Genomic DNA, 17581 nt, shown 5'->3' with positions numbered 1-17581 from the left:
AACCTCTAACATTTTTGACTGTGGACATTTATTTCTGCATAAAAGATGCTTAACAGTAAGTGGTAAGGTAAGAGGCCAAGGATTTTGCCCAGAAGAAAACTTTCAAACTAGAGGTGGGAGAAGAGGGTTTCCCAGCCTCCTCTCTCAACACTTTACCCTCACACTTTGTGCCTCAGTTGTGCAAGATCTCTTTCAGGGCCTCATATACCCCGTGCTGCCTTCTACTCTGATTGAGAGGCTTTACCTCTGCCTGAAACACTCCTCCCCTCCCTTGCCCTCTTTTGTCTGGCTACCTGTTCTCATCACTTCCTCTGAGAGGCCTGATGGATCATTAAGACTCGGTTAGGTTCCCTGGTTGTACACTTGCAACCTGCAGCCCCCTTCCTAGCACTCGTCAGATGTGTGGTGATGTGCTTGCTGGTCTGTCTCCCCTCAGGCTTTAACTGCCTGTCTCATTGCCTGCAAAGGCAGGGAACAAATGAGTTCACAGGCTGAGTGAACAAATGAGTACATGTTGTGTCTGTTCATCCTCCCAAGCCTTCATCACCTGCTTATTCAACAGCACAGACATTAGACTTGGCTTGGTCCAGAGGGGCAGCTACTACAGTTTATGGCATAAGAATGGAGCCAAGACTCAACCCCAAGCATCTGGACTCTCTGCCAGTGCCCTTTTGTCTGGAACCCATTGATGAGTAGACAGCCTCCCAGTTCCCCCAAACACCCATTCCTAATACACAGCTTCTGCCTTGTTGGTGAAACACTCTTGACTGCTGGTCTCCTCCTTTCCTGGCCTCCTACAACACTTCTGGTGGGAGACCACACACTACAGGCTTTGGTTTCCTATTATCCTGAGTCCTCCCTCCACAACTAAATTCCCAAGGGCAAACCCCCTGTCTTCTCACACCCCCATTGCAGAAATCAGCACAGGACCAAGTGCATATCATGCTGATTTGTTGGAGTCCATTTAGTCTTTTGTCTTCCATGTTCCATGGAGCCAGGTTCAGTGTAGAGGAGGGGTGGTGAGGTGAGAAGGGTTCAGGCTTCAGAGCCATTATTGACTTGGGTTCCAGTCACAGTATTGCCCCTTACCTAGCTCTGTGACCTTTATTGAGTCATTTCACCTCACTGAGCCTGTTACCTCATCCATGAAAAGAGGAGATTAATATCAGCTTCTTAAGCATGTGTGAAGAGTGAACGAGAGAATGTATGCAAAGTTCCCAGGCAGTTCCTGCTTGTGGGAGGTGCTCAGTAAGAGTTGGTTCTCTTTACTCCCCTTCTCTCTATCTACCCCCACATTATAGGGTCCCCTGCTACCAGGACCTAAAATACCCCAGGCTTTTAGGTATGGTTAAAACCTCATGCTTGTTCATTTATCCAGCAGCTGCTGAGCTCCTACGACATGCTAGGCTCTGGCATGTAGAGTCAAGTAGGTTCACATGGACTTTCCTAGAAACCTAATCTAGCATTTCTAACACTCTTTCCATCTTTCCTTGGGTTCAGAGAGTTCCAATTCCAAACAGCCACCATACAGATAAACTTGAGAAGTGGGATCCTTCTATAAACTACTAGCTACATAGATGAGAAGTGTCATCGGACATTTGGTGCTAAGCATGGTGGAATTCTAAGGACAGAGATCTGTGGACTGGATGCGTCAGGAGAGCCTTGTTGGGGGAGAGTCCCCCAAGCCAGGATTGTACTTTGTACTTCCCATGAAAGTAGGATTAAAATAGGCAGAGAGTCAGGGAGAGAGCATTCTGGATGGAGCGAAGGCACATTCTTTCCTCAGAAGGCTGGAAGGATAAGAATGAAGGCAGACTCATTTAAGGGAAGAGAGAGAGGAAGAGGAAGTGTGGGGTCATGGGTATTTGATTCTCAGAGGTCCATAACTATTTCCAAATCCATCTAGCCTCCCGTGTTGATTTTTCATGTCTTCCACTCTTATGTTCATGATAAACCATACACTGAAAATATTTCTGTCTCTCTCTAGACTGTTGTCGGAAGGTGCGGATGTCAATGCAAGGCACAGACTTGGCTGGACAGCACTAATGGTGGCAGCCATCAACCGAAACGACAGGTGAGAGAGCTCCTTCCACCCTCCCTTTGCCAGAACTCTGCAGACCATGATCCTGAGCCTTCTCCTACCCTTGGCCTGTCCCCCTGCTGTCTTCTCCAGAGGCAGGGAAATGGCCTCAGCCTAAAGGACTGTTCTTCACCTGGTGCGATGGAATATTCAGGAGATGTGGAGTGGGAAGCTCTAGCTCTGGATCCCAGCTCCATCATTCACTGACTTTGTGACCTTAGGCGAGTCGTTTGCTTTACCGAAGCAACAAAATGTTTGAGAAGCCTACTGTTAGGGGTTAAGTATACGTGTTCAAGTTATCATCATGATTCTGCCATCGTGTCTTTTCATGTTGAGCAGTCCGCAGTCACTGTCCCCGGCAAGGGCTTCTTTGGCCTGTTCCTTTGAAAGTTTTGATAGAAATTAGGGAAGGTGGGGTGTTCTGCCCTCTCATTGCAGGCTCTGCTATTTTCCTGCCCGCTCCCCTAGTGCCCCAGCATGCAGCTGTTGGGTTAAGGTTGAAATAGTCTACTTTGTACAGAGAGTGAGCTCTACTACTCACAGCCATCCACATGATTAATGTATTGATTTTGCCGCTGAGACAGCTGAAGCCCAGAGAGGCAGAGTGATTTATCTGAGGTCACACAGCATTTAGAACCTGGTCTGGCTGCTTGCAGAGTTTGTTTTACTGTAACTCACTGCTGCCTCCTTCTGCCAGATCCCAGGCTCAGGCTGGATGCTTTGAGTCTCTAGTTGTGATTGTGCAAAGAACTGACTGAAAAAGCAAAAAAAGATGCTTTCAAAGAAGGCAGACTGGGCACTTCAGTAGCAACCGTTGATATTGATCGTGGGAGGTGCCAATTTTCATTTTCCCTTCAAGCAGATCTTTAAGGCTTTTATCTGCCAGTACTGACCACCTTCGTGAGAGTCATAACGGTGGTAGAATTCAACCGTACTGGGACTTTATAATGTCGAGGTGGCACTGCCTCAGACTGGCTGAGAGACTTAGCTGTACTGAGCTAGTTCTCTCTTCTCTGCTCCTCTGTCATGAACTTGATCTCAGCACTCTGTCGCCTTATTTGCCTCTTTAGTGCCAAGCACATAGTCTTTAAAAGAAAAATTGATGTAAATGGGCTCTGCAAGTCAGAGCCTAGAGTCCAGTCCTGGTTCCGACTCTTGGTTGAATTTCAGAATTCTATGGACACCTTGTTTCTTCACGTGAAAGCAACTATTTCTGTAAACATTTGGTAGATAACTCCTCTGAGCCAGGCTCTGTGTTAGTCACTGAGGAATCAGAGGCCTTGGGAGCTCACGGTCTCATGTGGAAAGAGGCGGGTAGAGAAGCAGAGTATAGTGTAATCAATGATGTCAGAGCGGTGTGGACAGGATGTTACCAAAGCAGAGGGCGTGAGGGGACTGGATCTGACAGTAGGGCAGATAGATTCTCACTGTATTCTTGTGAGAGTCAGATGAGATAATGTATGTGCTGCAGGTTATAAATGGTGAGAAGTTATTCTCTGCTGCTAGACCTGTCCACACACAATCACACGTGTTTGTTCTACCACTGATAACCTGCTTCCCCTGCCTCCACTCCCACCCACCAGTTTTTCCCAGTTTGCAAGTATCTCTATCTGCAAGAGATAACCAAGGGTGGAGAAAAGGGAGTGGGTGTGAGCCCTTCTATGTGTGATATTTTCAGCATTGATACAGGATAGGAAATAACACCATAATGAAGAGTAATGCCAATCAGTGAGCAGATAGCTAGTAGATGTGCTTTGAAGACACTTCTCTCTCAATCTAATGAGTTGTTGGTTTAACTGATTGCTCTGTCTTTATCCAGGGCCATTAGCAAATCAGTGATGCTCATTGAGCAAAGTGAGAGTGTTGGCTTGTATTTACTTGGTTCCTGGGAGTAATTGGTGTTTTAAGCTTCTATTTTATGCCCTCCTCTTCCTTCCAGTACCCAGCGAGGACAGATTTTTACAGAAAACAGCATACTCTCAGGTTAGATTTATTTATCATATCACAAAAATTGTTTGGTATCTTCTTTTTACCAGGCACTGTTCTTGATAGACAAATATCCCTGTCCTCAAAGAGCTTATTTCTGTACAAGTGGTGGTCCTTGGGTAGAAAGAGGCAGAAACAAACAATAAACAGTAGATAGAATGCACAAGTAAGCTATATATGTTAGGAGATAAGAAGTGCTAATGGAAAAAAAGTAAAAGTAGAGTCTGGTATGCCAGGAATATACTGCTCAGGGTGGATAGGCCACATTCCTAAGGTGGTGTGGGAGCGGTCTTGAAGAATTATTGTGTCTATCCCAGCACAATCTGCCAATGTTTTTCCATATTAGAAGTGTGCTGATCCTCATCTTATCAGTCACCAAACCTGTCTGGAATCATACTGACCAGGCCTGAAATGCCACCATCTTTGAATTGAGTTTGTATCAAGGAAGAGTAGAGAGGCAGCAACCTGGGATTCAAGGCAGAGAACAGAGAACCTTTACCTCGTTTCCAGTGTTGGCAGCCCACAAGCTCAAGGGAGATATCCTGAGAAGAGCCCAGGCGTTTCACCCTCTACTGCCTTCAGTGCCTGGCTGCTTAATGTGTTAAGTGCTTGGGGATATAAACACGATAGTCTCTATCCTTAAGGAGATAACTTCTTGTGAAGTTTTATATATGCATATATATGTATGTATTTATTATTTTATTTAATTTAGAATGGAGAAAGTGTTATTACTCTTGCCTGGAAAATCCCATGGACAGAGGAGCCTGGTGGGCTGCAGTCCATGGGGTCACTAAGAGTCGGACACAACTGAGCGACTTCACTTTCACTTTTCACTTTCATGCATTGTAGAAGGAAATGGCAACCCACTCCAGTGTTCTTGCCAGGAGAATCCCAGGGACGGTGGAGCCTGGTGGGCTGCCGTCTGTGGGGTTGCACAGAGTCGGACACGACTGAAGCGACTTAGCAGCAGCAGCAGCAGCAGAAAATACAGTGCTATAGAACAAAAAAAATATTTATCCTCTCCTTTTATTTCCAAAAAGGGTTTGAGGTGACTTAAATTAAAATACAAACATAGATATACACAGGAGAGTTAAGACTGGATCAAGATCAGAAATCATATTGGTAAAAGGAAAGATAATTCTATCAGGGTTGAACTTGAGATTTTCTTTTCCAGAAATAGGTTTGTTGTTTTTGTAAAAATAATATAGAGAAGCAAGGAGCCATCAGCTGAATTTCTTCTGTCTAGAAACCAGTCACTATATATCTATATCTGTGTGTCTAATTTTACATAAATGGGACCAGGCTGTACTCTCTGTAAGTCAGGTAACTTGTGGAATAGAGTATGAATTTAGTTTGAAGTTTCCTGACCAGGCAAAAAAGGATACAGAGAATTTTGGTTCTTCAGAAGAAAGGAACTTGGTTCTGATGTACCTTTTTATTATCATGTTAGGCATCCAGCAGCTTTAAAAAAAAAAAACTATACTGTGTCAGGTGCTGATGTGGTGGGCTAGAGGGCCTTCAGATGCTAAGTAAGCATCCCAGCCTTTGCCTTAAGAAGCTTATTTGGACTGCTAACAATAAGGACTTGAGCATTGTGATGGCCATTGTCTTCAGTGGCCGTCCTGCCAAAGATTTACCAACATTCTGCTAGGACAGTCCTTTCACCAGCCTAGTAACAGCTTGGGTGTAGTATTGCCTTGAGGAGTAGTCGGCAGGGGCGGGCCCCTTCTCCACAGTGAGTGCTCCATAAGCTTCATGCCACAGGCACTTGTTTAGCCTAAATCTGGGTGCCTCATTCCATGTTGCACTCTGACCCAGCCCAGCTAAAGGCCTAAGCCACAGGGTCCAAGGATGACCACTGTAACTTAGCACAGCCTCTACTGGCTTGTGCAAATATACCCAGCCTTCAGCTAAATTCAATTAGTTTTTCTTTAAGAACGGAAAGAAATCCAATTTTACTAAACATGGACAGACGGTGGAAGGCACTTTGATGTTACAACTTCTCAGTGATGCTTTACTTAGTCACAAGTTCATAAGCAAGAAGGCTTAATTACTTGGGAAAACACGGGATTAAAACTGGACACAATGGTGGAGTATCCGCTCTTGGGCAACTTGATTCGAACCCATGCACCGAGTTCGTGTGTGGTGCAAACTTTGATGTGCGCGGTGACAAGCTGGAAGTCATGACCCCCTCAGGGACACTCCTTCAGATGGCATTTGCAGGATGTGTAGGCGGAGAGGCAGGGCCTGCCAGGCCTATTTGCTCTACTTTGATGTCCAGGCAGCCACAGGCCCCACTGTTTGCTCTTTCACTGAGGGGTGGGTTGGGAGCCTCCTACCTTTCCCAGTGGACAATGGCCAGCAATGGAGTGTGACGACTGTTGACCATTCCAGGAGCCTGCCGGACCAGAACAGGGCTTTGGGAGGTGCTGAGCCTGGGGGGCCAAAAGCTGTTTAATGGACAGCCGTTTCTCCAGATGTAGCTTTCTTTAAAGCCCAGTGGTGGTCAGGTGCTCATCGTGGAGGTGCAAACGGTCTTGTGAGTTTTAATAGGTACTGAGTACTGCTTGGCCCTTTGTCCAGTGGCATTAAGGTACTTGTAAATTGAAAGTTTGTCTTTTCTGTTTTCTTGATCAACATGTATGTGCAGGGGATAGTGGTTTGGAATTAAAATGGTACGATTTCTGATTCCTCAAAAAAGAAGCTGTCAAAACAGGTCTGATAACAAAATTATCCAGAAAGTATAAAGAACTCTTGGACACATCACTAGTAAAAAGAGAGCCCAGTTTTTAAAAAATAGGCAAAAGACTTGAGCAGATACTTCACCACAGAAGAGACTGATGGGAAATAAGTACGTAAAAAATACTCAGCATTTAGGGGAATGCAAGTTAAAATCATAGTGAAATGCTATTCCATTTGACCAAATACCTATTTCAATGACCAAAATTTTAAAAACTGACAGCACCAAGTGATGACAGTGATGCAGAACAATTGTCATAACTGCTGATATGAATGTGTAATGGAATAGCCACTTTGGAAAATATTTTAGCAATTTCTGATAAAGGTAATACGTACATTTATCATACAGCCTAGCAATACCAACTCCTAGGTATTTGTCCATGAAAAATAAAAACATATATCTACCAAGAGACCTGTATGCAAATATTTATAGTAGCTTTATTCATAATCATCAAAAACTCAAAATCACCCAAATGTCCATCATCTGATGAAAGGAGAAATTATAGTACATCCATACAGTGGACCTCTCAGCACTGGAAAAAAAAAGGACTAACATCTTGTACAGGTGACAACATGGTCGAATCTTGAAAGTCTTATGCTAAGTTAAAGCCAGGCAATAAAAGCTACCTTCTGTATAATTCCATTTATATGACAGTCTGGAAGAGGCACTATTACAGGGACAGAACTCAAGTTAGTGGCTGCTAGCATTTAGGAGTGGGGGGGAAGGACACAAAGGAACTTTTCTGGTGACAGAAATACTTTAGAGTATTAATTCTTAATTCTAGTGGTAGCCATACAACTCATCAAATTGTACATCTTAAAAGGATGCATTTTTCTATGCATAAATGATGCTTCAATAAACTGACATTAAAAAGTTTTTCAAATGCCACCATCTTTCTCTATATTTTCACTGTTAATTGTGACCTTTGGTGTACTGAGAATTCATGATTGTAGTGTTAAAATGAAAAAAATGAATCCATACTGTTTGCGGTTACCTAGAATGTTTTGAATCCTTATTGCTGATGGTATCTTACATAGCAATACTGTATATTCTGATTGTAGAGAGTAAAGATTTGTGGAGTCACACGACCAGTGAATAGTGATCAATTCACTTTGTGAGTGGTATATGGCAGGCTCACAAAGTGTCATAGGGTTCTTCTTCATAGCAAGGAGAAAGAGCAGGGCTCAGGACTGGGAACTTGCCTCATCCCATATCATTCTTGGGTTCCTTGTTCCTGGACTGCCAGGAGGACCACCTAAGTAGTGTAGCCATTGGGGTGCTTCAGGAACCAGGGATCCTGAAAGGGTGGGGTGGTGGGGAGCGATTGAGATTTGAGCCCGCTTGGGCTTGCTGGTTGCTTTGAAAGCCCCTGCCTCAGAGAAGGTGAGTCCACCAGACAGAGAAGGAAGCTCCAGCAGAACTGTTTGAAATTCCCCACAAGAGTCTCCCTCCCTCCTGCTTTTTCTCCTGGAGTGCATTTCATCAGCATCGGAAGGACCGCTTCCCGGCACTGCCTTCCCTACTTGGCTGGGGTCCCTGAGGAGCTGAGCTAATGAGTGGATAACACGCATTTGCCAAGGCCTTCCTGGATGTGGTACCTGGGCTTTGTTAATTTTAAAATGCCGCCATCCTTGGCCAAAGACCATTTAATTCCCTCTCATAGCAGTCATTTATTTTTAGCATTGGCTTATTTTCCCTCCATCTTACTAAGGGGAGGGGGACATTATACCCTATCTTTAAGAACCCAGAAGCACAAGCCAGATTGCTGACCCTCAAGAGAGGCTTTACAGGCCTCTCTGTGTGGCTGACAACTCTGCAGGTGTTCTCTGAGCATAGAACTGATGCTGCTTTTGCAGCTGGACCAGGACAGCCTCCTTGGGAACCTCTTCTGTGCTGGCTGGCCAGAGGCAGAGCAGGTAGAGCACCCTGGACCCGTGCTTCAGCTTAGGTCCTTAGGAGGCCTGACAGCATGGAGGTCTAGCCTGTCTTAGAGGCTTCCAGCCTCTTCCCAAGATCCCCAGCCTATTCTCAGCCTGGCTGCTTGCTGCACAACGGTGCCTCTTTTGGCCCAGAGAGGCTGGCTTTGTGCTATCTGATCTCCTGACTATAGTGATGATGATGGTTGTGGTGTCTTCTGTGTGCCAGGCCCATGTCAAATACTTCCCAGTATTGGCTGTGATCCTCACTGCAACCCTAAAAGGGATGGATTATTATCCCTGTTTTACATATAGAGAAAATGAAGTTCGGAGGTGCTCAAGCTTGTCCATTGGTGGAAGGGGGAGCCGGGATTTGAAGCCAGGTCCCTCTGAACCCCAAACCCTTTTTCTTTCCACTGGACTGCACTGCCCAGGTGGGGAAGATTCAGGATCAAAGCCATGTCAGGACCAGGTGTCAAGTCAACTCAGGCAAGGTTTCTTGATGACCCACTATGTACTGGATGATTTTGAGAAATTTAAAAACCAACAAACTACTCTCCTTATCCTCAGAGAAGAGATAAAACAAGCCCCCTTTAACTGTAGAATGAGGCAGAGTATGGTCAGTACCCCAGAGAAGACCAGCCTAGAGTGCTGGGGAGGGGGCGATCATGAAAGGAGGCCCTTTCACATGAGGTGGGCCTTGAAAGATGGACAGGATTTTGATCGGTAGAGGTGGAGAGTAGAAAGACAGCATTTTTGGGGATAAGGACCATTGTGAGCATAGGCTCCTAAAGGTAAGAAAGTAGGGATGTACCAGAGTTGATAGGAGGCACTGGCAGGGTCTGGAGACCAGCGAGCGTAAAGGATAAGTCTTATCCAATACAGGCCATGGTCATCTCAGGCTGAGACTATCCAGCATGTGGTGGAGTTGTGAGCTCGAGAGCTGAAAGACTAGGGTTCACATCCAGGCTCTTCCTCCTATTAGTCTTGACAAATTCTTTCACTTACCTGTGATTGTTTCCTCAGTCATGATACGGGGATAACAAGGTGAGCTACTTTAAGTTTGTAAATATATGTAAAAGTGTTTAGAATGATGCCTGCCACATAATGAGCACTGGAGAAGAGTTTGCTACTTTAGTTAATAGTAGTGTAGCAGTAGTGGTAGTGTCTTAATTATAATTATGACTAACCCTGCTGCGGCTGATTGTGGGTGACCTCATGAAGTTAATGAATTTCCTGCAGGTAGGCCTATCTTTGAGGGAGGTGGCACTATTACTTGCCTCTCACCAGCATCTCTTGTGTGTGATGCAGAAGCAGTAGGATTTTGAAAAGTCTTTTTCTACTCCTTCTCATCTCAGAAGCCGTGCCTAGAACATGGGACCCCAGACCAGAGCACTTTGACGTGAAGCTCGCTATTGTCCCAGGTGGCCACCTGCCTGGTGAAGAACAGTTCCCAGTATTTCCCAGAAAGGAAGGATGGCTGAGGGTGCTGGCCAGGTGCCCAGAATGCCAGCACTATGCCCCCAGAAAAGTGTGCCTTGCTTGACATCTCTCCTACCACTGCTGCTGTGGCTGATTATCTCTGAGTAACAAAGAGTCATTTCTAATCCCATTTAGAATCTTTGCCCAAGATAATCCTGTTTCATAGTAATGATATTCCAATTCCAGCATGCACCCGTTTCTAGTTTGGCAGACGCACGCCTTGACCTCAGGCCACCCAGGCACTGCTCCTGGGAAAGTGATGCCAGCTCATTTGCCTAACCTGACAGTCTCAGGGTACCCACCCACTTTTCCACCGTTGTATCCCATCCTGGGGTTCTGTGTTCAGGGCTGTCTTCACAGAGAGGATCATTTGGGACAAAAAGAGCAACCTGCACTCATCCCCTTCAGCAGCCTGGGGAGGAGTGTTCCATTTCTAGGGACTGTGATGCGGTGCATTCCTGCATCTCCTCTCTAAAGACCTCAGACCCACTCTGTGCCATGAGCTGTGCCTATTAGGGCTGTCAGGCTGGTGGGTCGGGGATATACAGTAAATATCAGTAAATATGGTGAGTGTGCCTGGGATGCAGCAAGGTTTTGGCTGTCTCTCATGCAATCTGTGTGAATAAAATATGATTGTAGCAAATAGTTTAGTCAAAACTAATGAATGGTGAGTGATCTGGTTCATTGTTTATATATGAATGGCTATCAGGCTGGAAAGCAGACTGTACTTATGAACCACAGGGTTCTGTCCTAGTCACTAGTCATATCACTGATTCTAATGAGACCACTGATGAATGACAAACAAATTGGCAAATTAAATGAAGCTGATACGTTGGGTGAAAGAATTGAGAATGTGAAAAAGAACTCAATGTGATAGAGCAATGGTTAAATCTGTGGTGATAAAAAATTAATAGGGGGGATGAGTGTTTCAGTCTGCAGTTAAAACCAAAACCAATGGTAACACCCAGGGCAACCCAATTTAGCAGTTCCGGCAAGTAAAGCCCCGGAGTTGACTGCAGCCTCAGAGTGTGCACCAGCAGTGCAGTGTTAAGGCCTCAGAAGTGAATTGATAAAACAAATATTTACTGGCCTGTACTCTGCCCTGTGTGTAAAGGAACAGATGGCCAGGCACAGTCCTTACTTTAGGGGGCACAGTCCTTACTTTAGGGAGCACAGTCTAGATGTGTGTGACAGAGTAGTGAGGGACAAGGGCTCCGGAAAAAGGACCTGAGTTTAAAACCTAGCTCTACCTCTTACCAACTGTTTCCTCATCGGCAAAGTAGGAACAGTAATGGCACCTGCCTCAGCATCATGTGGTTTCAAAGATTAAAATGCACTTAAGACAGCCTAGTGCATAGTAAGTGTAGGAGCCCCAACATGCTCTTATGGATGATTTGCCTATGAAGAGCCTGGTCTAGCCCATACTGTGGAAAGAATCCCTAATAACCAGGGCCTGACCTCTCTGGCCCATTGGTTTGGCAACTGAGTATTATGAACCACAGATTGAAAGGTATGGACCTGTGTTTAGAACTAGGTTAAGAGTGTGAAATTGCGATTGTCCTGGAAACCCTGTAATGGATAATCTTGGTTTGGTGGCCCACTTAACGTGTCATACCTTCCTTGAGCTTTGCCCAAATTATCTCACCTTGTCTGAGCCCACTATTGATTTTTGACCCTTGTCTATCTAAATCAGATTCCTTCTTATTAACCCAGCTAGCTTTACGACTATCTGAAAATATCACTGTCCCTGGTGCATAGTAAGGGCCCAGCAACTATGGGATGTCAGGACGGACTAATGGATGGTCAGGTGGGTGAGAACCAGTGTGGTTTAGAGGAATGTGCACCAGATAGTAATGAATTTGAATCTTGGTTCCTGTGTTTATTTAACATGCACACTTGGACAGCTCATGTTATCTTGCTGAGCCTCAGTTTATTCATTTATAAAATTGACTGGTACCTCATTGCAAGTGGTTATAATGATCTGGAGTAGTAAATGTAAAAGTAAATGTAAAGTGCTCCACCCTCTATGGCTGCTTTATTATGATTATTGATCTTTGCCTTTTGAGGGAAGTAAATAAAATACCATCCTCATTCAAGAAAACTGGGACACGTTTTCTACACAGGTACCTTGCTTCCTACCTAATCTTTAGTTTGTTTCCCAAGGAAGCTGGCTTTAAAAAGAAAACTGCACCCCATCCTCCAAAAAAAGAAGAAAAGAAAACTGCCCTCCTATTTCCCCACTACCCGCCCCCACCCCAAGTTCATGCCCCCCCCACCCCCACCACAGGATCTCTAGATTCAACATGTGCCTTTGGCTGGCCACCCTGCTTTCCTGACCTCCCATAGACTGGCCGGTAGACTGAATGAGCCACAGCTCATTTGACTTCCAGCAAACCTCCTGAACTGTGACCTCTTTGCTTCCTCCCCTCACCGAGGTGTGTGCTGAGTTGAGAATAGGTCAACTCTTTGTCTTCTCCTTGGGACACGGTGACCCTGTGCTTGGATGTGGGGGGTAAAGGGGAGGGGGAGTCAGAGGAGCCTCTCCAGAAGCTCCACATTGTGTGGGGACGACCTGGAGCTGGGATCACTGCCCTTCTTGCTTCACCAGCTCCAGCTGCTCGCCAGCCGTCTCTGACACGTGCCTGGCCCAGCCTAGGCCTCAGTTCACACCACAGGTTTCCTCCGTCTTTCCAAAACATTGTGATGACCCAAAGCCCCTCCGGCCACTGAGAGCAGAAAGCCAATCGATGCAACTGCCCTTTCGAACCTTGTGACGCCCCACAGTCTTGAAAATGGGAGCTCATCAAGGTCCATACGAGCCAACTTCATAAGGGTGCGTCCACCTCTAATCTAATTACAGCCTAATCAGTGAATTAAAACATGCCTCGTGGGGGCTCTTGCTCCAAAGGGACTTCTGTGAGTCTCAGGAGTTGCAACTTAGAGACCACCCTCCGGTTCATTTCCTCATCTTTGTTTGGGAACTGCCTGGTGTAAGTTGGGAAGGGTCTGATGCTCAGGAGGGGAAGATGGGGATGTTTTCCACAGCTAAGCTAACTGCAACCCAGTTTGGACTCTCAGGTGGGAGAAGGCTGGGAAGGGCTAAGACAGTTGCCTTCCACCTTTCTCCCTTGTTTCTCACCAAATGAATTATTTCGTTTATTCATACAGTCATTCAGAAAGCATCTGTTGACCACTTATTGTGATCTAGGCATTGGGCAAGAAGCTAGGAAAGAAGGTTGAGACGTGGTCCTTGCCCTGTGATCTACTGGGAAAGGTAAATACAAATAGACAAGCAGTCACGATATGATATGGTGAGCAGCACCTTCCACTTGAGTGAGAATTGGGTTCTGTGCAAGCAGGAAGGGCGTGCACCCGGGCTGAGAGTCAGAGAGGCCTCAGTTGAGTTGATGACTATGTCACTGAGGAGCCCTGAAGGTGAGTGAGCACTAATCAGTTGAAGGGGAAGTGGGGTGGCGGGGGCACTCCCAGCAGGAGGGATATATTTGATGCTCTTTGGTGTACTGCAGGGAGTTCATTGTTTTCACTGGGCCCTTAAATTTTCAGCCCCCAAGATCACTAGATCAACATAGGAATTAGAAGTTCTGCAGTTGAGAGACTCCCTGAAGGAATAAACTTTTAGAAGAAATGAGGGCAGGAGACCCGACCCTTTTAAATTTTTTGAGTAATTTTATTTATTTTTGGCTGTGCTGGGCGTTCATTGCTGCACAGGCCTTTCTCTAGTTGTGGTGCCCTAGCTTCTCCTTGCAGTGGCTTCTTTTCTTGTAGAGCACAGGCTCTAAGGCACCCAGGTTTCAGTGGTTTCGGCTCACGGGCTCCAGAGCACAGGCTCCAGAGCACAGGCTCAGTAGTTGTGGTGCACGGGCTTTACTTGCTCCATGTCGTGTGGGGTCGTCCCAGATCAGGGGTCAAACCCATGTCGTTTGCACTGGCAAACAGATTCTTTTTACCTACCACTGAGCCACCAGGGAAACCCCTCAACTCTTTTTTAAAAATCATCATTCTTGTGTCCAGCCTGCTGCTTCCAACTGCTGTATCATGTTTTATAGGCCACATCTAACTCACTCGTGTCCTCAGTGATGGAGTGCCTGCAACTCCCTACTGCCGCAAAAGGTGTGGGGACATCTCCCGTGTTTGGACCTGTGTAAGAATTCCTCTGAGATACGTATACTCAGGAGCAAAGTGCTGGGTTATTGGGTCAGGTACAAGATGACATCTGGAATGGCTGCATCAGTCTGTCCCCAGGAAGTGCCTGAGGAATCCAAGATCTTCATGCCTTCACCAACACTGAGTATTTTTCAGCTTTCTCACTTTTGTCAGTATGTTGAATTTAAAGTGCTATCTCATTTTTAAATTTTTTTTTAACAGCAAGTCCTTGTTGGTTATCTGTTTTAAATACAGCAGTTTATGCGTATCAACCCCAAATTCCCAATAAAGTGCTATCTCATTTAAAAAATTTTTCATTTCTCTAATCACAAATGAGCTTGAGAATTTCTTCATATGCTTAATCATCTTGTTTGTTTATTTCCTCCGCTGGGTGTTTTTGCCTCATTTTTCTGTGGGACTTCCTGATCCTTGCCTTGTTGCTAAAACCTGAATTGAGGCAAGTCCTCCAGACTGTTAGCTGCCTGGGGGTCCATAAAGGGAAGTGAGAGGCAATATAGCTGAATGATAAGAACATGAACTTGGTAGCCAGACTGCCCTGGTTTAAATCCCACCTGTGCTCCTTACAACTTGAGTGACGTTGGACAGGTTACTTACCCCTTGGTTTCTGTTTAACTTCCCTCATAGGGTTGTTGTGAGGATTAAATGTTACTATATGTAAAGTATTAATATTTAAAATAGTGCCTGGTGGGTAGGAAGTATATACAAATGCTAGCTCTTATTATTAGACTGCTGTCTTCTTCCTACTTAGCTCCATTGTACTCTTGAGAAATTGAATACTTACACCAGCAGGCAGTAAAAGAAAGTAGAAAGAAAACAGCTCTCAGCCTAGACTCAGAGCTCACTACTCCTACTCACTTGTATAACTCTTACCCAGGTCTTGGGTTCTGGACCTGCGTTTTCCTCCCTACCTGAGGCCAATCTTCAATACCTGACCATTTCTGACTAGTCAGATTTCCAGGCCTGCAGTACCCGCCAGCCCCCCAGCCTGGCTAGCTCAGTCCTGTTGCTCTTCCTCTGCCAGCCTGTCAGCTGGATACTATCCCTCACAACCTTCACCTTCAGTATTCACACAGCTCAGTCTTTTTGGTAAGTCAGCTCACTTGGGCAGAGATAAGACCAGAATAGATTGTGATGGACACACAGGAAGGCATGTACTGCTACCAGAGCCAAGTCGCTAAAGGCCAATTCTAAACCGCCATCCTCTTGGGCTGCAGACATTCTCTGACTTTCCAGGTTAGTATTGGAAGTAGGGTATCTGGAGATTATCTCTAGCCTTTGAAGTTGATATTGACATTGGTAGGCATGTCTTTCCACAGACTACCAGAGGCCAAGTTCTGAGCTAGCTGGGAGAATTGCTGATGTTTGTAAGCCTTTGCCCAGTGAGAACCCGTGGAGTAGTCAGCATAGTTCCTTTGAGTGTGTTAGAGAAAAACATGAGTGAGTGGAATGGTGTACCCTGCCCCCTTTAATCCAGCTATTAAAACCATGAAGACCTAGCCCATACTAGGTACCACCCATTTGGCACCAGCTATTGACATTTAAGGTAGTGATACCTAAACCCAAACCTCACGAGTGACAACCATCATGCCAGCATCAGAACAGAGTCGGCTGCAGTTATCCTTTGGTGGATCACCTTGAATAGCAGTGCCTGCCTTCCTTTGTACCATCAGATCCGGTAATCCCCTTGTCAGCCAGGTAGGCCAACTCACCGTCTCTTACATGTCACCTTCTCCCAGATACATTTCTGAATTGGGGGATTTGTTTCGGCTTTAGCAAAAACAAAAATGTCAAAGAGACAGAAATCTCTTCATTTCCGAAGTCTTCTCATTGCTGCTCTTGGTGTCTGCTTCTTTTGCCTTCCCTTGGCCTCATACCAGTGTGTTTCTTGGTTTCTGGTTGTTGACTTGTTTTGTGTCTGCTGTTTCCCTCTGTCTCTAGTCCTTAACATATGACCTGGCTTTTGGCTCTCTGCCTCACATCTCTGCTGCCTGGTCTCTGGCCCTTGGCTCTGTTTTGACTATGAACTTCTTGGCACTCCCTGGGCCTGACCTGCTGCTAAACCTGTTCTCCCCAGCCTTGCCCTAGGTTTCTCTTACCCGGCTGGCCACCTACCCTATTTCTGCCTTGCTGCATCCCACAGGTCCACAAAGTTCTTTTTGTCTTCAAAGCTAACTATAGTCATGTAGTCCTTTAGGCTGATCTGGACTGACTTCTCCAAAAAAGACCTGATCCCCATGGAGCTCTGGGTCAAATGCTTTTAACGTATGAGATTGCTCTTGGACAAAAACCTTACTGCTGTGTGATAAGTTGTTTGGTGCCACTCTGGACCACAGAACAGCCATGGTTCTTTTAGTCCTAGCTCTACTCCACTGTGGGGCTGCTGCCTTTTGCATTTATGAAAAGTGAAAGGAATCTTCTCCAGGGTTGCGGAATGAGTCACTCGCTTGGATGCTTACCCTCCTTGTCCTCCAAGTTTGTGAAGTGAATTGCCCATTCCTTTTGATTGGGTTAGCAGCCCCAGGGCCTAGCCTCATCACTTTCCTCTCCCCATCCTGCCAGACCACTGTCTGCCCCCTGGGGCCAAGGGTAGCATACTTGGTTGCTTGGACACGTCTTGCAGCCTGCAAATTGGACAGATGGAATCAATACTCAGGAACCTGGAGAGGCCCAGGTAGCACAGTTAGTGACACTAAATGCCTAGAGGGACAGCCTGCCCTGGGAGGGGTTGTGATTGAATGGTGATTGGACACAGCAGCTGAGCATTAACCAAATTATGTCCCTTTGAGTTTAGATCGACAAACCCTCCTCACTTAAATTTTAAAACAAGCCAACTTGTGTAGAATACAGAAGAGCTGCTTTCTTAACACAGCGCTATGGCAGCACGAGTGCTGGGTATAGATTTGGAGCCCACTTCAGCCTATGTAATTATCACTAAGATTATATGGACACAGAGAAGAGAGCTCATATTTGTGAATCTCCTTTGATGTGCTAGGCACTGTAGAGTTTTTATCTCATAACTTACAAGGGGGAGGCATCATAATCCCTATTATTCTAGTAAAGATATAGAGTTTCAGAGGTATAATAATTTGTCCAAGAACATAGTTAGTAGATGATAGTGCTTCCCTGTACTTGTTATAAAATGTCACACCATCTTCCCTATTTGTGTGTCAGTTCATAAGTCTCTTGACTTTC

At 45.6% G+C, this 17581-nt stretch overlaps 1 protein-coding gene across 1 annotated transcript in view; it reads left to right on the top strand.

Moving 5' to 3' along the window:
* The window catches only part of CLPB (caseinolytic mitochondrial matrix peptidase chaperone subunit B), a 140217-nt gene that overhangs the window by 29414 nt on the left and 93222 nt on the right, over positions 1-17581 (top strand). The window contains exon 3 of the mRNA XM_052652598.1: positions 1988-2074. Coding sequence (XP_052508558.1) covers positions 1988-2074 — 87 coding nt within the window. The remainder of the gene's footprint in view (positions 1-1987; positions 2075-17581) is intronic.

Source organism: Budorcas taxicolor, chromosome 15, assembly GCF_023091745.1.
Source record: "Budorcas taxicolor isolate Tak-1 chromosome 15, Takin1.1, whole genome shotgun sequence".
NCBI lineage: Eukaryota > Metazoa > Chordata > Mammalia > Artiodactyla > Bovidae > Budorcas > Budorcas taxicolor.
The sequence above is the reverse complement of the archived record's forward strand: the minus strand, read 5'-3'. Positions and strand labels throughout refer to the sequence as shown.